This window comes from Chiloscyllium plagiosum, unplaced genomic scaffold (assembly GCF_037043375.1).
Source record: "Chiloscyllium plagiosum isolate Xiang-an unplaced genomic scaffold, Cpla_swu_hap1 HiC_scaffold_25, whole genome shotgun sequence".
In the NCBI taxonomy this organism is placed as follows: domain Eukaryota; kingdom Metazoa; phylum Chordata; class Chondrichthyes; order Orectolobiformes; family Hemiscylliidae; genus Chiloscyllium; species Chiloscyllium plagiosum.
The window spans coordinates 7,904,465-7,928,520 of record NW_028270163.1 but is presented as its reverse complement, the minus strand read 5'-3'; the positions used below and the strand labels follow the sequence as shown (position 1 = coordinate 7,928,520).

At 44.8% G+C, this 24,056-nt stretch overlaps 1 protein-coding gene across 2 annotated transcripts in view; it reads right to left on the bottom strand.

The window, feature by feature from the left end:
• spata20 (spermatogenesis associated 20) overlaps positions 1-24,056 on the bottom strand; it is a 431,519-nt gene that overhangs the window by 228,346 nt on the left and 179,117 nt on the right. For both annotated transcript variants that reach the window (XM_043714385.2, XM_043714386.2), the window contains exons 12-13: positions 23,610-23,778; positions 7,557-7,765 (exon numbers count right to left, since the gene is read on the bottom strand). In XM_043714385.2, the coding sequence (XP_043570320.2) occupies positions 7,557-7,765; positions 23,610-23,778 (378 nt within the window). The remainder of the gene's footprint in view (positions 1-7,556; positions 7,766-23,609; positions 23,779-24,056) is intronic.

Here is a 24,056-nt window from a genome sequence, read left to right as displayed (position 1 = left end):
CACAGCTCCCAGACTACACCTCCTGCCACTGTCTCCTGTAAAAACACTATCCCTTATTCCCAATTCCTCTGCTCCCAGGAAGACCTGTTCCACCACAGAACACACCAGATGGCCTCCGTCTTTAAAGACCACAATTTCCCCTCCCACGTGATTGATGATGCACTCCAGCGCATCTCCACTGCCTGCACCCCCGTCCTCAAACCCCAACTCCTCCAATTGCAACAAGGTCAGAACCCTCTGGTCCTCATCTTGGACCCCACCAACCTCCATACACATTGTATCATCCTCCGCCATTTCTGCCATCTACAAATGGACCCCATCACCAAAGATATATTCCCCTCCCCACTCCTATCCGCTTTCTGTAAAGACCATTCCCTCTACAACTCCCTTGTCAGGTCCACGCCCCCACAACAAACCACCATCCCCTCCCCGGCACCTTCCCCTGCTACCGCAGGATTTGCGAAACTTGCATGCACACCTCCCCCAATTACCTCCGTCCAAGGCCCCAAAGGAGCCTTCCGTTTCCATCAGAGTTTTACCTGCACTCCTGCACTTCCACATGAGAATTCCGAGAAGCACTGCACTCCAACCAGAACTCTATCAACAAACACATCCAGTTATAACCCATCTACCACCCCCTGAGAAAAATAACAGGAAATGACGTCAACAACCCAAAGAAACCTAAACATATAAACAGAAAGCAGGAATCATCAGCAGTGCTTCAACCAGAGGCGCACTGAAGATGTTACCTCATAGGGTGACAAAACATCTGGAAATGAACCTTCCAGCTCAGCTAGCAAACCTATATCCAGTCATTTACTGTATCCATTGCTCCCGATGCGGTCTCCGCTACGTTGAGGAGACAGGACACCTATGTGCAGACCCGCTTCAGAGAACATCTCCGGGACAGTCGCACCAACCAACTCCACCTCCCCATTGCCAAACACTTCAACTCCCATTCCGCCAAGGACGTGCAGGTCCTGGGCCTCCTCCAACTTACTCCCTAACCAGCTTAGAGGAAGTCCGCCTCATCTACCGCTTCAGGGCCTTCCAACGCCACAGCATCAATAGGAATTGCACCAGTTTCCTAATTTGCCTTCCCCCCACATTATCCCAGTTCCAACTTTCCAACTGGGCACCGTCCTCATGACCTGTCCATCTTCCTTCCCACCTATCCAGTCCACCCTCCTCTCCAACCTATCACCATTACCCACACCTCCATCCACCTATTACACTCTTTGCTACCTAGCCCCAGCCCCACCCCGCTCCCATTTATCTCTCCACACCCGAGGCTCTCAGCCTCATTCCTGATGAAGGGCTTTTGTCCGAAATGTCGATTCTCCTGCTTCTCAGATGCTGCCTGACTTGTGCTTTTTCAGCATCAACAACATCATAAATGGCCTCCCGCTGATTTTACAATTACACAACCTGGCTCTGCAAGCCCCCAATCAGAAGAAATAACATAATAATAAAAAGACCCATGGGTTGCTGGAGATCAGAAATAAAAATAGAAATTCTGGCAAAACTAAGCAGGTCTAGAAATATCTGTGGGGAGAAGGGAGAGTTCACATTTCAAATCCAGTGACTCTTCATCAGAGGGAGAGAGGGAGAGGGAGAGGGAGAGGGAGAGGGAGAGGGAGAGGGAGAGGGAGAGGGAGAGGGAGAGGGAGAGGGAGAGGGAGAGGGCGCACCACAGAGAGGGAGAGAGCGAGCGTGCGTCACAGAGAGGGAGAGAGCGAGCGTGCGTCACAGAGAGGGAGAGAGCGAGCGTGCGTCACAGAGAGGGAGAGAGCGAGCGTGCGTCACAGAGAGGGAGAGAGCGAGCGTGCGTCACAGAGAGGGAGAGAGCGAGCGTGCGTCACAGAGAGGGAGAGAGCGAGCGAGCGTCACAGAGAGGGAGAGAGCGAGCGAGCGTCACAGAGAGGGAGAGAGCGAGCGAGCGTCACAGAGAGGGAGAGAGCGAGCGAGCGTCACAGAGAGGGAGAGAGCGAGCGAGCGTCACAGAGAGGGAGAGAGCGAGCGAGCGTCACAGAGAGGGAGAGAGCGAGCGAGCGTCACAGAGAGGGAGAGAGCGAGCGAGCGTCACAGAGAGGGAAGGACGGAGTGAGCGAGCGTCACAGAGAGGAAGAGCACAAGCGAGCGTCACAGAGAGGGAGGAACAGAGTGAGCGAGCGTCACAGAGAGGGAGGGACAGAGTGAGCGAGCGTCACAGAGAGGGAGGGACAGAGTGAGCGAGCGTCACAGAGAGGGAGGTACAGAGTGAGCGAGCGTCACAGAGAGGGAGGTACAGAGTGAGCGAGCATCACAGAGAGGGAAGGACAAAGTGAGTGTCACAGAGAGGGAGGGACAGAGTGAGCATCACAGAGAGGGAGAGAGCGAGCGAGGGTCACAAAGAGGGAGAGAACGAGCGAGCGTCACAAAGAGGGAGAGAACGAGCGAGCGTCACAGAGAGGGAAGGACAGAGTGAGCGAGTGTCACAAAGAGGGAAGGACAGAGTGAGCGAGCGTCACAAAGAGGGAAGGACAGAGTGAGCGAGCGTCCCAGAGAGGGATGGACTGAGTGAGCGAGCGTCACAGAGAGGGAGGGACAGAGTGAGCGAGCGTCACAGAAAGGGAAGGACAGAGTGAGCGTCACAGAGAGGGAGAGAGCGAGCGAGCGTCACAGAGAGGGAGGGACTGAGTGAGCGAGCGTCACAGAGAGGGATGGACTGAGTGAGCGAGCGTCACAGAAAGGGATGGACTGAGTGAGCGAGCGTCACAGAGAGGGAGAGACAGAGTGAGCGAGCGTCACAGAGAGGGAGAGACAGAGTGAGCGAGCGTCACAGAGAGGGAGGGACAGAGTGAGCGAGCGTCACAGAGAGGGAAGGACAGAGTGAGCGAGCGTCACAGAGAGGGAGGGACAGAGTGAGCGAGCGTCACAAAAAGGGAGGGACAGAGTGAGCGAGCGTCACAGAGAGGGAGGGACAGAGTGAGCGAGCGTCACAGAGAGGGAGGAACAGAGTGAGTGAGCGTCACAAAAAGGGAGGGACAGAGAGAGCGAGCGTCACAGAAAGGGAGGGAGAGAGTGAGCGAGCACCACACAGAGGGAGAGACAGAGTGAGCGAGCGTCACAGAGAAGGATGGACTGAGTGAGCGAGCGTCACAGAGAGGGATGGACTGAGTGAGCGAGCGTCACAGAGAGGGAGAGACAGAGTGAGCGAGCGTCACAGAGAGGGAAGGACAGAGTGAGCGAGCATGACAGCGAGGGAGGGACAGAGTGAGCGAGCGTCACAGAGAGGGAGGGACAGAGTGAGCGAGCGTCACAGAGAGGGAGGGACAGAGTGAGCGAGCGTCACAGAGAGGGAAGGACAGAGTGAGCGAGCGTCACAGAGAGGGAAGGACAGAGTGAGCGAGCGTCACAGAGAGGGAGGGACAGAGTGAGCGAGCGTCACAGAGAGGGAGGGACAGAGTGAGCGAGCGTCACAGAGAGGGAGGGACAGAGTGAGCGAGCGTCACAGAGAGGGAGGGACAGAGTGAGCGAGCGTCACAGAGAGGGAGGGACAGAGTGAGCGAGCGTCACAGAGAGGGAAGGACAGAGTGAGCGAGCGTCACAGAGAGGGAGGGACAGAGTGAGCGAGCGTCACAGAGAGGGAGGGACAGAGTGAGTGAGCGTCACAAAAAGGGAGGGACAGAGTGAGCGAGCGTCACAGAAAGGGAGGGACAGAGTGAGCGAGCACCACACAGAGGGAGAGACAGAGTGAGCGAGCACCACACAGAGGGAGAGACAGAGTGAGCGAGCGTCACAGAGAGGGAGGGACAGAGTGAGCGAGCGTCACAGAGAGGGAGGGACAGAGTGAGCGAGCGTCACAGAGAGGGAGGGACAGAGTGAGCGAGCGTCACAGAGAGGGAGGGACAGAGTGAGCGAGCGTCACAGAGAGGGAGGGAGAGCGCGAGTGCCACAAAGAGGGAGACAGCGAGCAAGCGCCACAGCGAGGGAGGGAGAGTGAGAAACAGAGAGAGATGGAGTGACAGTGCAAGCGACACAGAGAGGGAGGGAAAGAGCGACACAGAGTGAGGGAGAGGGAGTGAGTTAGAGAGGGAGAGCGAGAGCTAGCGACACAGAGAAGAAGTGGGGAAGGGCAAGAGAGAGACAGACAGACAGACAGACAGACAGATAGAGAGAGCAAACGAGTGACACAGACATTTAGGGAGTGAGCAGCGCAGAGAGGAAGAGAGAGTGAGTGATACAGAGTGGGAGAGAAAGCAAGTGTGAGAGCAAAAGCCAATGAAAGGGGTAGGCAGACTGCGCGATTATTGAAAATAGGCCAGGGGAACTAAGAAAGGTTCAAATAGCATCCCCAGAAAATCAGTATTCCGATATCTACCATATAATTTTACAGACTTTGTTTATATTACGACATATACTCAAGTAATACTCAATCTCGTGTAAAAGTCGACCCCCTATTTTTGGCCAAAAAAATCTGGAATTTTCCATATATCTCGATTAAAAGTCGACTCTAGTTCTTCACAGATAACAGATCAACATTGATGAGTCAGTGTACCGTCCGTCCCACTCTGTTCCAGGTCTTCCAATCCGGCTGCCGTCATGCTCCACTCTGGGTTTTCATAATTATTACAATTTCTTGTTTTTTGTACTTTTCATTCTGAGATCAATTAGGCTTCTGCTAATGATATTGTATGAATTTTGACAGTCATGAATTTCAGCCCCTCAAAAGTAGTATGCATGTAATAGTCGAGCCCATAAACTTAATCTTAAAAAGTAGTCAAACAATTCAATTATATATGGGTATGTGTTGGGATACCTTGCTGATATTTTTCTCCACAATCCAGAGGTTAAGAGGAGAAATCTAAAATTTAACACAAGGATGTAGACGCTAACCTCGTGTGATCATGTAAAACAAATGATACTCTGAAGCCGATTTTACAGTTGTCTTGATTTTTACTTTCATGAAGTCAACATCCCATTTCTGAAGTTGATATACACATGAGAAACTAACAAGGCCAGGGGTATGTGAATTTGCAGCAAGTAAGACACAGGCTACAAATGAGTGTAACTTCAAAACAATGATTACCTCTGGCAATGGGCAAGGTATGCAAACTAATACACAAAATGGACCTGAACGGTTCATGAGGCACAACAGCATATAGCTTTGGCACCAACAGATAGTCATGATGGATGTAAGAGAACAATTCTATCATGTGGGCGGCACGGTGGCCCAGTGGTTAGCACTGCTGCCTCACAGCGCCTGTAGACCCGGGTTCAATTCCCGACTCAGGCGACTGACTGTGTGGAGTTTGCACATTCTCCCCGTGTCTGCGTGGGTTTCCTCCGGGTGCTCCGGTTTCCTCCCACAGTCCAAAGATGTGCGGGTCAGGTGAATTGGCCATGCTAAATTGCCCGTAGTGTTAGGTTAAAGGGGTAAAGGTAGGGGTATGGGTGGGTTGCACTTCGGCGGGTCGGTGTGGACTTGTTGGGCCGAAGGGCCTGTTTCCACACTGTAAGTAATCTAATGTACCCAGCTCATTTCCCTTTACTGCTGATACGTCAAAACAACTTAAGGCCATTAATCTTACAGAGCCAGTGTCCATTCTTGCCCTCGTTTATTTGAGATAAGGAAATTAACCCAAGCTGTTCCTTTGGCACAACCATTCAGTTGGATTTCTGCTACTCTAGCTGCACGTTTACATCTCGAACCTCATTCTCAAGAGATTGAAGACAACAGGTTCATTAACATCCAAGGACATGTTATAACAACAAAAGGAAGAACTAATTCACATTCAAGTTTTGTCAGTCACATCCTTAGGACACCCTAAAGCACATCACAATCATTATATTGAGTAACTAATGTGCTCAAGTGTAGTCATGTATTGCACAAGATAACTAGGACAACTAATTTTTCAGGAGCAAGGTCCTCAACAGCAATCAGATAAATGGCAGATCATCTGTTTTGGTTGCTGTTTGAGGGACACATGTGAGCAGGACACCAGAAGAACTTTCCACACTTCTACAAATAGAATGAAGAAATGCAGTGAATTAAAGTCCCTTACAAGCCATTTGGCAAAATGCCTGCAAATGCTGGAGATTAGAAAGAGAAAATATTAGATATACTCAGTAGGACAAACACCATCTGCAGACAAAGTTTCCATTTCAGTTTCAAAGTTTACATTTTATTTCATCCATAAGTCAGCAGCCCTTTCTAAAATATCACAATTTTCTAAAAAAAAGCAAACAGCTAACATCTAAATGATTTCTGGCTTGTACAGTTTGAGATGGTCATTGTGGTCCTCTGTAACTTGCTTCACTGAAATGAATTATCTACACCAACTAAATCTACTTTTTTAAACATTTCATGAACTTCAACTAGATCAGCCCGAGAAGCCTATGTTTGCTGAAGGTCACGGAACTGAGCAACATAAGATTCATTAAATGAGAAAGAAATTGGAAGCAAAAACACAAATTGCTGAAAAGCTTAGCAGCTCTGTCAGAATCTTTGGAGACAAAGCTTTAACGTTTCAGGTCCAGAGTCACTTGTTCAGAATTCCAGAACTTCTTGAGAAATCTGAGGCTCTCCTTTCCATCTTTTAGAAAGTCTGAGCATCACTCACATTTCAGAACCAACTCGGAAAACAAGCAAAACCAAAAAAATGCTTTAAAACGCAAATCTGACAAACGAACTTCGGAAAAGATGATTAGAATTCAGATTGCTTCCAGCTTAGGCCAGAGCAACAAGAATATTTTTACACTTGTGTGAGCACTCTCACGAGGCTGAACTCAATCATGTAATATATTCCTCTGTGCTTTGGTCTCTAACTCTGTGCTGAATTTGCAGAAAACTGCTAATAGCGATCACCGTATCCCAAGTGACTTGACTAAGATTGCAAGTCTGTCAAATTTATACTAGCACATGTCAGGCATGGCTCAGTTTTAAAACCATTACTGCTAAGTCTAGAAATCAAGGAGTACAACTCAAAACCCACATAGATACCTCATCCAGGTAGATATTCAAACTAAAGGACAGCTGCACTATCAGAGGTGCCATTCTAATGGACAAGACATTAATCAAGGCTGAGCCTGTCCTCACATTTGGGATAAAAAGAAACTACAGAAAAATTCTTAAGAAAACAGGGTAGTTCCCACCTACACAAATGTCAAGCAAATAGTTATCCCTCAACAAACATCATTAAAAATATTGACAAGTTGTTATCTCATCACTGTTTGTTGGAACTTGCTGCTGCGCTGTCACAATTTCACAATCAACCGTGACAACATTTCTAAAGTATTTCATTGGCTAGGAGCCACGTTGAGATATCCTGTGTTCAAGGAAAATGTTTTGTAAATGTAAGTCACTTCCTTCCACATAAATTTAGGAAACATGGTGAAGCACTCATCAACAGATTTGCACTAGGTGAATTTGGACGTAACTGATGTTTATCAAAGACTTTCAAATCCCAAAATGCTCCAACAACTATCTTGAAGGTGGACAACAATGGAAGTGAACACTATACTATCAGAGATGATAAAAATGAAGTAAAATCCTTCAGATATGAAATACTCACCTTCTTTGAGGCGAATTAACACTGATGGATCATGGGCATCATCAGAAAAGTAAGCAAATCCTTTAGCATCCCAGAACAAGGAATCCTGTTCTTGCTGCAGCTTCACAGCCCAGTCCAACCACTGCTCATCAAAGGAAGCTTCATACAGGTCCAACAGGCCACGAATAATGAATGCATAGTCAGCCAGAAACCCATGGATCGGTGTGGCTCTGAAAACACATCATAATAGGCACTAATTAAGTTGGATTCTGTTGGAGAAGCATCACATTACTTATTCACCAGTGGCTGATTTTCTTTACTATATAGATCAAGTGAGAGCTAATATATTACTGCTAGAGCCCTACAACTTAAATCTGTTTGCAGGACTTTGATAGCCAACCCTCCCAAACCTGCGAACTCCTCTACATGGAAAAACAAGCACAAGCAGATGCATGGAAACACCACCATGTTTCCCTCCAAGTCACAATACTTCCCCGACTTAGGCATAAATCATTATTCAAAGTTTGTGAAAAGATTTGTAGCTCGGGTGCTCGTTGTAGTGGTTCTGTTCGCCGAGCTGGGAATTTGTGTTGCAGACGTTTCGTCCCCTGTCTAGGTGACATCCTCCGTGCTTGGGAGCCTCCTGTGAAGCGCTTCTGTGATCTTTCTTCCGCCATTTGTAGTGGTTTGAATCCGGTTGTCAGTTCCAGCTGTCCATTGCAGTGGCCGGTATATTGGGTCCAGGTCGATGTGCTTATTGATTGAATCTATGGATGAGTGCCATGCCTCTAGGAATTCCCTGGCTGTTCTCTGTTTGGCTTGTCCTATAATAGTAGTGTTAGGACTAGCCACACTACCATACATCAAGAGCATTTCCGAACTGACAGCCAGACTACTGCAACCACTAGGGCTCATAACAGCACACAAACCAACAGCCACTCTCAGACAACAACTCACCAGAACGAAGGACCCGATACCCAGCATGAGCAAAACCAATGTAGTGTACAAGGACTGCACAAAACACTACATAGGACAAACAGGAAGACAGCTAACGATTCGCATCCACGAACACCAACTAGCCACGAAACGACACGCCCAGCTATCCTTAGTAGCCACACACGCAGAAGACAAGCAACATGAATTCGACTGGGACAACACTACTATTATAGGACAAGCCAAACAGAGAACAGCCAGGGAATTCCTAGAGGCATGGCACTCATCCACAGATTCAATCAATAAGCACATCGACCTGGACCCAATATACCGACCACTGCAACGGACAGCTGGAACTGACAACCGGAAGCGACAGATTCAAATCACTACAAATGCTGGAGGAAAGATCACAGAAGCGCTTCACAGGAGACTCCCAAGCACTGAGGATGTCACCTAGACAGGGGACGAAACGTCTGCAACAAAAATTCCCAGCTCGACGAACAGAACCACAACAATAAATCATTATTTCACTGTTACTAAGTCAAATTCTTCCAACTTCTTATCTAAAAAAACCGTGGGGGAACCTACACTAGAGTTATAGTTATGCAGCACAGAAACAGGCCCTTCAGTCCAACTTGTCCACAGTGACCAGATATCCTAAACTGATCTAGTCCCATTTGCCAGTGTTTGATCCATATCCCTCTAAACCCCTCCTATTCATATATCCATCCAGATACATTTTCAATGTTAGAATTGTACCAGCCTCCACCAATTCCTCTGGTAGCTTGCCCCATACATACACCACCCTCTGCATGAAAAAGTTCCTCAGGTCCTTCTAAATCTTTCCCCGTCACCTGAAACCCATGCCCTTTGGCCTTGGACTCCCCCAGCCTCGGAAAAAGATCTTGGTTATTCACTCTATCTATGTCCCTCATAGTGGCTCCACAGAGGCTCAGTGGCTAGCACTGCTGCCTGACAGCGACAAGGTCCCAGGTACGATTCCAGACTCGGGAAACTATCTGCGTGAAATTTGCACACATTCTACCCCTGTCTGCGTGGGTTTCCTCCAGTGCTTCAGTTTCATCCCACAGTCCAAAGATGTGCAGGTTAGGTGAACTGGCCATGCTAAATTGCACATTGTGTCCAGGGATATGCAGGCTTGGTGAGTTAGCCATGAGAAATGAAGTTATAGATAGGGTGGTGGGTCTGAGTGGGATGCTCTTCAGAGGGTCGCTTAGATTTATGTCCGATAAACTTGGTAGGCTGATGGCCCATTTCTACACTGTAGGGATTCTATGATTTTATAAACCTCTATAAGGTCACCCCTCATTAGATACACTGCATGGATTCAAAAAGAAGGCTCACCTTCATTGTTATATCCAACCAAGACAGGGAATAGATATCAGCGTTGTTAGTACAATAATTATTTATTTCAAAGCTGTTGCATCCTCTCTCACTATTTCTTGGCTTCATAAAGTTTATTCTCCCAAATAACAGAAATTGTGAACTTATTTTGTGGGGGTTGTGAAAGAAGAACTTCTATCAGCATCATGGTGGAGACCCAGTGCTACATAACTGCTCAGATTTATTTCCATTAAGGAATGTAAAATTGAATAAAGCAGTTAAAATTACAACTTAGAACAAAAACATTGGAAGAAACAAACCAAAATCAGTAAGGTAAGCTACTCTAAAGTCAAAGATCTATGCCATTGATTCTAAAAATGACAGCAAGATACAGAGCTATAGTGATGAATTTCATGCAGCAACATACCAAGAACTATCAATGACACAGGGAATTATTCATTAAAAGAACATGGGAAATAGTCAATTGAAAGTAGCAAGGTCAGTACGCAGTCCATAGCTTCTGAAAAAAGTTGCAATCAAAACTTTGAGCTGCCTTTTATTTTCCTTGAGATTTGGATTAGCCTCCGGCACAGGTCCAATTACGTTGACTTCTTTTCTTTTTCAATTTGGGTTTCTAGTTTACCTCTGTTAAATGAAGGTCTGTACCATGGAAAGAGTGCTTAGAATTCCCCGTTACAATATCATGGCACACAGACTGCTAACATCAATACGGTTCTGTTGATGGCAATTTTCTCTCTGTCGCCAGATTGCACTTGTTCAGCAAATTGAACTCAGCCATAACACATCAGTGCACAGTTCACAAAATACCAATTAAGCCAATTATTAGTGAGGAAGCCAGACCGAAATAAAGCATGTTGACATCTTATGTTTTACTTTGCACAAACCCAACTTTGTCACATGAGCAGTACTGTTAAATACTTTAGAGATGGTAAGATTAGGAACATGAGTTACCAATGAATAGAAACTAAACTGAACTGGCAAATATGGTGTTCTGAGGAAGGGTCACACCACTTGAAAAGTTAACTTTTGATTTCTCTACAATGATGCTGCTAGACCTGCTGAGCTTTTTCAGCAATTTCTGTTTTTGCTTCTGATTTACAGCATCCACAGTTCTTTCGGTTTTTATTTGGCAATTACAAACTGTGGCTATAACCGCAGATCACAAGCTAAGAATCTTGCTGCCAGCAACCCATCTCCTGACTTCCCAAAGTCACAGGCACAAGTCAGCAATATAATGGATTACTTCCCATTTACCCGGTGGAGTTCGGCTCCAAAAACACTCAAGAAGCTTGACACCATGCAGGACAAAGGAGCCATTTGATTGGCACCTATCCAACTGATTGGCTTGCTGGACTATTTCAGAGGACAGGTAAGAATCATTCATATTGATGTGGGTCTAGAATCACATGTGGGCCAGTCCAGGTAAAGATGACAGTTTCCTTCCTAAAGGACATGTGTGAGCCAGATGGGATTTAACAACAATGAATAGTAGCTTCATGGACACCATTAGACTTTTAGTTCCAGAGTTTCATTCAATTCAACTGTGGCATGAGTGCATTTGAACACGTCCCAAGAACATTGCCTAGTTCCTGCATTATGAGTCCAACAACAATACCAGTAGAGGAGAAAGTGAGGTCTGCAGATGCTGGAGATCAAAGTTGAAACTTTATTGCTGGAACAGCACAGCAGGTCAGGCAGCATCCAGGGAACAGGAGATTCGACGTTTCGGGCACATTCCTGAAGAAGGGCCTGTGCCCGAAACGTCGAATCTCCTGTTCCCTGGATGCTGCCTGACCTGCTGTGCTGTTCCAGCAATAAAGTTTCAACAATACCAGTAGACCATTGCCTCCCTGCTTTGAAAATCTCACCAGTTGGCATATACACTTGGGTTTAAGTTAAAACATAGACTTTACCTCTAGACATGCAGTATTCTCAAAATACAGCCTGGATTTTAATATGAGGGCTCAATACAGGGTTCTAGTACTTGAGGCAAAAAGCAAAGGAAATCAAACATTCCAGAGAAGCAGAAGAATGCTCACCCTTCTCACAGATGAATCTATAAGATTTGGTAAATCATTCCGAGTAGGTGCAAATCAGCTGGCCTTTCAATAGAAAATATTCAGTAAAACACAACAGCTATTTGCAAAACCTGCCAGATGTATGTGGTGTAAACATATTTGCTCAAAAGTTCTAAGTCAGCAACTAGTTACTTCACCAAATGAAATATACTTCAATAGTGAGATGTCAGGGGTTCCTCAAGAAATGGCAGTAGTAGAACCTAGAGTTTGAGTTGACAAAAACGGAGAACAAAAGGAATGTCTCAAAGCAACTGCATTCTTGGTCAAACTCGTGGGAGCTCCATACGACAAACTGAAACGCCTCAGCGTGAGCTTAATAAATATTCAAAGAATAGTTAAAGCTTTACAGCAACAGTACAAGAGGATCTGGTAAATAGCATCTCACTAATTGTACAAATGAAAATATCTAGGAATGCGTCTAATGCATTACATCTGTACATTTGACTTCTTTATGCTCAGAGACAAGATAAATTTTGTCTGAAATGTCCAGCTGGTATGACACTGCAGTCAACAAGGTAAATTGCAGGTTCAACACCAGCACATCCTGACTTTACAGGAAGGTAGGCTGCATGCATTAATGCCTAAATTTGTCACTCACATCTAAAATCACCCAGATTGACAGTCTCTCACAGGGTTCCAAAAAGTGCATAACAGTGCTTTAAGAGAAAAAAAGGCAGTCTTGTAGAATATGGATTAAAAAGATATGTTGGTTTAACTGATAGAGTTTTCTGAACTCTGTATGCAAACTCCATCTGACAAACAAGCAAAGGATCCAATCAAACTATCGTCACAACAAACCTGTCACAGAAAGGGGAAAACTTCCTGCATAGAATCTTAGTTCTGATCAATCCCTACTATTAAAAACTCCCCACCAACTGTCATCCTACTCCATCCATTCAGTTGCTGAACACTATGGCCCTTGCTAAGATGCAAGTGTTCTTCAGGACAAGAGCTCGCCACAAATAATATCAGAATGGTGAGGTATAGCACGTCCAGCATCCTCCATATCTTCATCCAGTAGTTTCAGCACTGTCACTGTCAAGCCACTTTGTGTCATCACCCAACACCAAAATATGCACTTTTTAGAAACCACCTCTGGCTGATGATCAAAAGACAGTATCAATTCTCTAGTATTCCTAGCATCCGAAACACAGTGGCATCTATTGGGGTAACCAACCAAACACCTTCAACAGCGTCTTTCAAAACCATGACTTGCATCACAGAAGGATAAGGACAGTAGATACTTAGGAACACCATCATCTAAAAAGTCTCTCACCAATCTGACTTAGAAACCTCATAGTCCCACAACCCCGCACCGCCCGTTTCTACCTCCTGCCCAAAATCCACAAACCTGACTGCCCAGGCCGACCCATTGCCTCAGCCTGATCCTGCCCCACCGAACTCATCTCTGCATACCTCAACACGGTCCTGTCCCCTTTAGTCCAAGAACTCCCCACCTATGTTGGGGACACCGCCCACGCCCTCCACCTCTTCCATGATTTTCGCTTCCCCGGTCCCCAATTCCTTATCTTCACCATGGACATCCAGTCCCTGTACACCTCCACCCCCCCATCACGAAGGACTCAAAGCCCTCCGCTTCTTCCTTTCCCGCTGTACCAACCAGTACCCTTCCACTGACACCCTCCTTCGACTGACTGAACTGGTCCTCACTCTGAACAACTTCTCTTTCCAATCCTCCCACTTCCTCCAAACCAAAGGAGTAGCTATGGGCACCCGCATGGGCCCCAGCTATGTCTGCCTCTTCGTAGGATATGTGGAACAGTCCATCTTCCGCAGCTACACTAGCACCACCCTTCACCTTCTCCTCTGCTACATCGATGACTGTATCAGCGCTACCTCGTGCTCCCACGAGGAGGTTGAACAGTTTACCAACACCTTCCACCCCGACCTTAAATTTACCTGGACCATCTCAGACTCCTCCGTCCCCTTCCTAGACCTCTCCATTTCCATCTCGGGCGACCGAATCAACACGGACATTTACTATAAACCGACCGACTCCCACAGCTACCTAGACTACACCTCCTACCACCCTGCCCCCTGTAAAAACGCCATCCCATATTCCCAATTCCTTCGTCTCCGCCGCATCTGCTCCCAGGAGGACCAGTTCCAATACCGTACAACCCAGATGGCCGCCTCCTTCAAAGACCTCAATTTCCCCCCAGACGTGATTGACAATGCTCTCCACCGCATGTCCTCCACTTCCCACTCCTCTGCCTTTGAGCCCCGCCCCTCCAATCGCCACCAGGTCAGAACCCCACTGGTCCTCACCTACCACCCCACCAACCTCCATATACATCGTATCATCTGTCGTCATTTCCACTACCTCCAAACGGACCCCACCACCAGGGATATATTTCCCTCCCCTCCCCTATCAGCGTTCCGAAAAGACCACTCCCTCGTCAGGTCCACACCCCCCACCAACCCAACCTCCACTCCCGGCACCTTCCCCTGCAACCACAAGAAATGCAAAACTTGCGCCCACACCTCCCCCCTTACTTCCCTCCAAGACCCCAAGGGATCCTTCCATATCCGCCACAAATTCACCTGCACCTCCACACACATCATTTACTGCAGCCGCTGCACCCGATGTGGCCTCCTCTATATTGGGGAGACAGGCCGCCTACTTGCAGAACGTTTCAGAGAACACCTCTGGGACACCCAGACCGACCGACCAACCAACCCAACCACCCCTTGGCTCAACACTTCAACTCCCCCTCCCACTCCACCAAGGACATACAGGTCCTTCGACTCCTCCATCCCCAGACCATAGCAACATGACGGCTGAAGGAAGAGCGCCTCATCTTGCGTCTAGGAACCCTCCAACCACAAGGGATGAACTCAGATTTCTCCAGTTTCCTCATTTCCCCTCCCCCCACCTTGTCTCAGTCCCAACCCTCGAACTCAGCACCACCTTCCTAACCTGTAATCTTCTTCCTGACCTCTCCGCCCCCCACTCCGGCCTATCATCCTCACCTTTACCTCCTTCCACCTATCGCATTTCCAACGCCCCTCCCCCATGTCCCTCCTCCCTACCTTTTATCTTAGCCTGCTTGGTGCACCTTTCTCATTCCTGAAGAAGGGCTCATGCCCGAAACGTCGATTCTCCTGCTCCTTGGATGCTGCCTGACCTGCTGCACCTTTCCAACAACACATTTTCAGCTCAAAACCCTTCCTTCCCAATAATAATGCGCCCCAACAGAGACTTCAGCAGTTAGAGGGGCAGTTCACCGGCACTACAATCTCAAGGGAAATCAGAAATGGGCAATAAAGGTTGGTCTAGCCAATGACACCCACAAGCCATGAATTATTAAAGAGTTTTTAAAAACCCACATTGATAAGGTGTGGTCATTATATAAATATACAGCCAACCTGCTAAGATAACAGAGTACAAGCACATAATCTTGCCTAGCATTAGAGGGCTTGCCATATTGCTGGGAGTATAAACAGCATATCTAATATGTCTTCTCCATTTCAAGGGAATGTTAAATATTGCATGGTCTTACACAAAGGAAGGTTCGGATGGAGAAACTCTGACTGTTCTCCTTGGAGCAAGAGTTTGAGGGAAGGTTTGATAAAGTGCAAAAGATTATTACAAATACATAAAAACAAAGTTTCCATTAACTATTTGTACAAGGATTAAAGAACAGAGAGAACAAGCAGTTTGGATCTGAACAAAACCAATTTTAGAGTTAACCAGCTTAAACTTGCATTAGCTGGTTTTGTTCTGTTCTGATCTGAACTCTACTGGAGGTAACCACAATAGTAGTAACTCTACTGAAATAGTCAAATTTCCAGTTCAAGTCTAATGAGCTAGTATCAATAGTTTTCAAATGACTTTCAGATTACTACCCACTTCTAACTTTACTGTTTCTATGAATTTCTGTGTTCCCTTCATCAAAATTCATTTATGGGGTGTTTACTGTCTCAATGTTTTTCTGTTGCCAATAGAGACATCACTGCAGCTGGTTTCCAGCACCAATTTAGCCAACTTATCAGATAGGAAATGCATTTGCAATTAAGTTCTGAGATCTGTAGACCTGGCCCCTGAGAATGAACTCTTATTAATGTGATGTAATTTGTTTACAAATGACCCCTCCTGACACCAATAACACGATTACTCATGACAGACTCATTGTATTGGAGTGGAAAAATAAGAAATAAAATTATTTTGAGAGAAGTAGCTGTTTATGTACATTTCCTATTGGATTTATTTACTGTTTTGAAACAAAAGCAAAACAGCCAAATCTCTGGTTAGTTCTCAAAAAAAAGCCCCATCATCAGACAGAAATGGGACAAAAGGAGACAAGCAGACCAGTAAGGACCACAGACAACCAGGAGTTCAAACTCTAGCAACTTGTTTCTAAATTAAACACAAACATTCTCCAAAACCTTGACCTTTATAGAGGTTATAATGGAAGTTGGGCCACCTAAGGCTTATATTCACATAGCTCCAGCCACAGTGACCGAGGTACCAGAGGTACTGGAAGAAGTCATGAGTTAAATACTGAGTTTTAACTGATGGGGGCTGCCAGTCTGCTTTGTCTGATGGATGAAATGGGTGGGTTCAACACAATTTGCAAAACATAAATCATCAATCGGGCTGAGACAAACACAGAAATAGTCCAATGAGAATGTTCTTCTGAGATCAAGAGGAGACATGGTTTGGGTAATATAAACAAACCTTTATTTAGCATCTAATCCATGTTGTACCGGCTCTATCAGTATGTATTGAATGAATACAGAGGAATTGTTCTTCTATATTTAAACACTCTATAGCTGTCCCATATATGTTTGATGGGTGAGGGTAGAGGTAGCTCCATTCTATAACTAACCAATGCCATGCCTACCCTAGGAGAAAGGCGAGGATTAGAAGGGAAGGTGATCTGCTGTGAATATGGTTCTTATTTAAATAAAACAAGTAATAAAAGTCAATTCATGCTCAGAAGACTTTTTTTTATTACTAGCTGGTAACTTTAGAACAACATTTAATAAGAACAAGGAGTTGAGTTTATAAACTTTCAGGATCAGGAAGTCAAACTCCTCAAACAGGAGTGATAGGAAAGGTCTTGTTGTGGCCTGCCACCATATGGTTACTGCTGGTAAAGTTAACAAGCTAGTCCCAAAAGTTACATACAGACTAGCACGAATGACAGATTCCCGCATGACTGAAAACAAGCCATTACCAGGCTGCATCAATATGATTATCTTCTGTTTAGATATCATTGTAAAATTAAGGAAGCAACAGGCAACCAGAATTATTTTGATTTAAAATTGAATTTGAAAAGGTCTGGTTCAGAAATTGCACAATAATGGCTTACACTTAAATGTGTACGTGCACACCGTCAAGTACTACAATTTGGAAGAGACTTTATTAGCAAAGAGCTATATCACAGACATGAAGGACAAAGCCTCAGCACGTTTTATTTCTTCAAGTAAAATGTTCTTTTGATACAATACAGAAACACAGGAGTAATCCATCCAGCTCTTGAAGTCTCTGTGACCACTTAGTTACGGATTATCTGTATCTTAATTCCACCTACCTGCATTCTATAACTCTTAATATCCTCCAAGAGGTGCTTCATGACATCACCCCTGAATAGTTCTCTCTAATTTTAAGGTAATATCCCCTTAACCAGAGAAAATGGTTTTTCCCTCTACTTTAGTTATCTTAAACAGCTTGATTAAATCAGCCCAGAAGAGTTTCAGTTCATCCCATAAAGACTCAATTTCACCATTCAAGAAGCAATATGCTGGTGTTCTGATGAATCTGACAAAAGGCAAAGTTGAGGCTAGAACAGAAGTTAAATAAACAAAGTTGGCAAGAGCAAGGTAAGGAACAAAGGAAGCCTGAGGAATTAAACATTGTTTGTTTCAATGCAAACGACTTTACAGGTAAGGCAGATGAACTCAGGGCATGGATGGGAGAATGGGACTGGAATATGACAGAACCATGACTGAAGGAGGAGCAGATTGGCAGCTCAATGTTCCAGGGTACAGAGGCTATAGGAGGATAGAAAGGGAGGCGAGGGAGGGATGGAGGGGGAGTAGTGCTTTTGATTAGGGAGAACATCATGGAGTACTTAGAGAGAATATTCCTAAGGGATCATCTAGTGAAGCTATATGTGTGGAACTGGGTGGTAAGAAGTGGGTGACCACTTTGATGCGATTGTACCACAGACCCCCATAGTCAGTGAGAAATTGAAAAGCAAATACATAGGGAGATTGCAGATAGTTGCAAGAATAATAGGGTTGTAATAGTAGGGGGTTTAACTTTCCAAACATAGACTGGGACTGCCATAGTGTTAAGGGTTTGGATAGGCAAGAATTTCTTCACTGTGTTCAGGAAAAATTTCTCAATCAATATGTAGATGGTCCGACAGCAGAAGTGGCAAAACTGGACTTCCTCTTGGTAGATAAGGAAGGGCAAGTGACTGAGGTGTTTGAGGGGGAGCACTTTAGTACCAGTGACCATAATTCTATTAGTTTTAAAATAGTTATGAAAAAGGTGACGTCTGCTCTACAAGTTAAAAGTGCAAATTGGGGCAAGACCAATTTTGATACTATTAAATGGGAACTTTCAAAAGTTGATTGGGATTGGTTGTTCCTAAGTAAAGGGACATCTGGCAGTGCGAGGCTTTCAAAGGTGATATAACACGAGTTCAGGGCCAGCATGTTCCTGTTAGAGTGAAGGACAAGGCAGGCAGGAGTAGGCTACACTGGATTACTAGAGATATTGAGCCTCTGGTCAAGAAAAAGGAGAAGGCTTATGTCAGGTATAGACAGGTGGAATCAATTGAATCCCTTGAGGAGTATATTAGGTGTAGGAGTACATTTAAGAGGGAAATCAGGAGGATGAAAAGGGGACATGAGATAGCTTTGGCAGATAGGGGAAAGGAGATTCCAAAGAGATACTACAAGTATATTAAGGGCAAAAGAGTAACTAGGGACAGAATTGGGCCCCTCAAAGATCAACGAGGTCAACTATGTGTGGAGTCACAGGAGATGGGTGAAATCCTATTTCTCATAAGTGTTTACCATGGAGAAACACATGGAAGCTAGGGAACTGGTGGAAGTAAATAGTAATGGCTTTGAACACAGTCCATATTACAAAAGGGAGGTGCAGGTGGTCTTAAAATACACAAAGATAGATAGATCCCTAGGACCTGATCTAGTGTATCCCAGGACATTCTGGGAAGCAAGGGAAGAAATTGTGGGGCTCCAGCAGAGATATTTGTATCATCAACAGCCACAGGGGAAGTGCCAGAAGACTGGAGGGTGGTTGATGTTGTGCCATTATTTAAGGAAGGCTGTAAGGAAATGCCAGGGAAATACAGACCAGTGCACCTAAGTCAGTGGTGGCTAAGTTGTTGGAGGGGATTCTGAGTGACAGGATCCTACCTGCATTTGGAAAGGCAAGGAGTGATTAGGAATAGTCAGCATAAAAAACAGTGTCTGACAAAATTGATTGGGTTGTTTGAAGAGGTGACCAAGACAACAGATGAGGGCAGAAGTGCGGGAGAAGTTGTCTACACGGACTTTAGCAAGGACTTTGACAAGGAACTGCATTATGTATGGTTAGTAAGTTTAGATCACATGGAATCCAGGGAGACCTATCCAATTAGATACAAAATTGGCTTGTTGGTAGGAAACACAAGGTGATGGTAGAGGGTTCTTTTTCAGACTGGAAACCTATGGCCAGTGTGGACCATAAGGATTAGCGCTAGGGTCCACTGTTGTTTGTCATTTATATAAAAGATTTGGATGAGAATATAGGAAGCATAGTTTGTAAGTTTGCAGATGACACTAATATTGTTGGTATTGTGGACAGTCAAGAAGAATAGGCGAAAATAAGGACTGCAGATGTTGGAGATCAGAGTCAAGATTAGAGTGGTGCTGGAAAAGCACAGCAGGTCGGGCAGCATCTGAGGAGCAGGAAAATCCATGTTTTGGGCAATTGATGTTCCTGATGAAGGGCTTTTGCCGGAAACATAGATTTTCCTGCTCCTCGGATGCTGCCTGACCTGCTGTGCTTTTCCAGCACCGCTGTAACCTTGAGTCAAGAAGAATATCTAAGTGTACAACGGGATCTTGAGCTGACGGATGCCAGATGGAGCTTGATGCAGATAAATGCAAGGGATTGCATTTTGTTTAGACAAACCACAGCAGACCTCCACAGTTAATAGTAAGGCCCTGGAGAATATTGTCAATTGGAATCCTAGAGGTGCGGGTACATAATTTCTTAAAAGTGGCATCACAAACTGAGAGGGTGGTGAATGTCTTTGTCGTCATCAGTCAGAGCATTCGGTACAAGAATTGGGATGTCACAAGACAGCTGTACAAGACATTGCTAAGGTCACATTTGAAGTACTGCATACAATTTTGGTCACTCTGCTAGGAAAGATGTTACTAAATTAGAAAGTGTACAGAAAAGATTTACAAGGATGTTACCAAAGTTTGAGTCATAAGGAGAGGCTGGATAAAGCTGACACTTTCTTTCCCTGTCGGGCTGGAAGCTGAGAGGTGACCTTATAGAGATTTATAAAGTCATGAGGGGCAGAGACAAGATGAATAGCCAAGGTCTTTTCCCCAGGGTAGGGGAATCCAAAACTAAAGGGGATATATTTAAGGTAAGAGGGAAAAGATTTAGAAGGGACCTGAGAGGTAACTTTATCACACAGAGGGTAATGAGTATATGGAATGAGCTTCCATAGGAAATGGTAGAGGCAGGTACAATTACAACATTTAAGACATTTGGACAGGTACATGGATTGAAAAGATTTAGAGGGATACAGGCCAATTGCAGGCAAATGGGAATCGTTCAGTTCTGGAAAGCTGCTCGGCATGACGAGTTAGGTCGAAGGGCCTTCTTCCATGCTGTATACCTCTATGATTATTCGACTCTCTCTCAACAGTACACGAACAAATTACTCAATATTCACCTAATTGCTATTCACAGTATCCTGAACGCAACAGTCGTTACATTTTCAAACAGAAAAAGTCAACCATTTAAAAAATATGGCAGCATAGTGATGATTCCACCACAGATTAATTTCGAACTTCACTTTCAAAACCTTAGTTCTCTAGCCTTTGGCTCTCCATTACCACAACATTTCTGCAGCTACTGATTTACTTAGCATTACTCCTTATCCAGCTTTGATATATTTGTCCCCAGTAAAATTATCTCTTTCTTTCACTCTTACCTTTCAGTCTGGTACAGCAGTCATGTCCACTCACATTAAACCAAAGATGTAGATATTGTAACAAAAGGTGTGAGAAAGGTGTGTTAGCTTTTATTTGTAGAGGGATTGAGTTTTGGAGCCATGAGGTCATGGTGCAGCTGTACAAAACTCTGGTGCAGCCACACTTGGAGTATTGCGTATAGTTCTGGTCATTGTATTATAGGAAGGATGTGGAAGCATTGGAAAGGGTTCAGAGGAGATTTACCAGCTTGTTGCCTGGTATGGAGGGAAGGTTTTACAAGGAAAGGCTGAGAGACTTAAGACTGCTTTCATTAGAAAGAAGAAGGTTGAGAGGCGACTTAATTGAGACGTATAAGATAATCAGAGGGTTAAATCTGGTGGACAGTGGGAGCCTTTTTTCCTCAGATGGTGATGGCTAGTACAAGGGGATATAGCTTTAAATTGAGAGGTGATAGATATAGGACAAATGTCAGAGATAGTTTCTTTACTCAGAGTAGTAGGAGCGTGGAACAGCCTGCCTGCAACACAGTAGACTCACCAACTTTAAGGGCATTTAAATGGTCATTGGATAGATATATAGATGAAAATGGAATAGTGTAGGTTAGGTGGGTTCACAGGTCGGCACAACATACAGAGCCGAAAGGCCTGTACTGTGCTGTATTGTTCTATGTTCTAAATATATTATCATTTTCAGAATTTGGATTATTGTAAAAAGAAAGGCATGTTGATATGGGCTAGTACTGAGAAGGATTTTCTTTTTTAAAATGTACAGAAAGTAGTTTTCGAAAGTAGTCTAAAATTGCCAGTTCCAAGAAGACATGTGACTAGAATAAGATGTCTATATTTCATGGTTTCTGACAGATAGTAAACGCACGATAGGCTATTTATTTTGGCTTCAAAGTAGACAACTCAGAGTTCAGTTGAAAGGAATCACATGTGGGGAAACAAGGTTTAGTTTTCCCCCTTGTAGGATTCTTCCTCATAGATACTGCTGTCATCACCTCGCTTCTCAAAAAGCCAACCTTTCATAGAGATATAGAAATGTTCAGCATAGAAAAAGATCCTTCAGTCCAACTTGTCCATGCTGACCAGATATCCTAATCCTAATCTTACAAAGTACCATCACACTTTCAAACTCCCTTTCCTGTTCCTTGGTATTTAACATCTTGCCATTCCTAAAATAGTCACTGCCTTTACCAGAACTTCATGTCTGAATCTCTCTTATCAGGTTTCGGAGTCTGCCAGAGCACCAAATCACCTCTTATCAAAGTCACACATCTCATCTTATTTTGACAGAAGTCATCTATTTTGAACTGTCTATAGTCTGTGACATAGTTCATCACACCATTCTCTTTCAAGGGAGGGGCATAGATAGGGTAGACAGAAAGAGGTTTTTTATCTTGATGGAGAGATCAATGACCAGGGACATAGATTTAAAGGAGCCGAGGATTTAGAGGAGATAGAAGAAAAATAAATTACCCAGAAAGTGGTGAGAATCAGGAATTACCTGCCTGAAAGGGTGTAGAGGATGGAACACTCATAACAGTTAAGCAGTATTTAGTATTTTAACATTTAATAAGTATTTGTACATTTGCAATGCCAAGGTATACAAGGCTGTACAAGTGTGTAAAATGGGACCTGAATAGTTAGGTGCTTGTTTGCGACCAGTGCAGACTTGATAGGCTGAAACACCTTTTTTCTGTGCTGTAGATCTCTATGACTCTGATTCTAACCCTTCTCCGTTATCCTGCAGCTGAGGAGGTCTGTTCTCACCTAGTTCCATTCTCATCTATCTCAGCATGCTCAAAGAATCATTTTCCAATGGTGTCACTTCCTGGTCCTATACGGTTTCAATCCTGGACCCACTTCTAGATCTCATCTAAATGCTGCCCTATTGATGATATTAGCTGAAGTCAACTCGAAATTTCTGCCTCTGTGACCTCTCAACTTGCCTACTCTAAAGCAAGTCTGGCTGATGTACCATATTCTATCCACCAAATCTCTGAGGTCGTCCAAAAGTCTCCTGCTTGTGTTTTAAGCCAAAACAAGTTCCATTCTACTCATTATTCACCGATTTACACTTGCTCCCTGTACATACTGTCAGATTATAATATTTTAATCCTGGTTTTCAAAATCTCTCCATGGCCTTTCCCCTCCTTATCTCTATAATAACGACCAAACATATAATCCTCTGAGATACTTGCACTCCAAACATAATTGCTCCACCACTGATGTCCGTGCCTACATTTATCCAGGCCCCAACCTCTCCCCCTCGCTTTCTGTTAACATACAATTACCTCTTTAACCAATCTTTTAGTCAACTAACCTAAAATCACCTTTGTACCTCAGTGTCATACTGTGTTTTAAAATTCTCCCAATGAAGAACCTGGGACATTTCATTTCTTTCAAGACATAATATATGTTGGCATCATTTGGGAGGGTTGGGGGCATACCATTTCTGAGTGACAGTTACTTACGTCTGCTCCACCGCACATTCATCTCCGCGGTAGCAGCTACGCAAGAGTCGACCGCTGCTGGAGTCGAACATGTGCTCCCTCAGGAAGCCAGCAGCCTGTAATGCGCGTTGAATGTAACCCTTCTCCCCAAGAACTGCACCCACTCGAGCGAAACCAGAGATCATGAGACCTGTAGCAGGGATAATAACAACCAATGATCCATGGTTAATCAATCAAATACAGGATCCACCAGGTGACTGGGATTGTCCTCTGTAGAGTAAACAGAGACTTTATTAGGAGTTTCAAAATTTGTGAATTGATCAGAGCCAGCAAGGGAGAAAGCAACTCCAGGAGGGTCAACAACCAGAGACATGGGCGACATGGTGACTCAGAGGTTAGCACTGCTGCCTCACTGCGCCAGGTACCCAGGTACAATTCCAGCCTCGGGCAACTGTGTGTGGAGTTTGC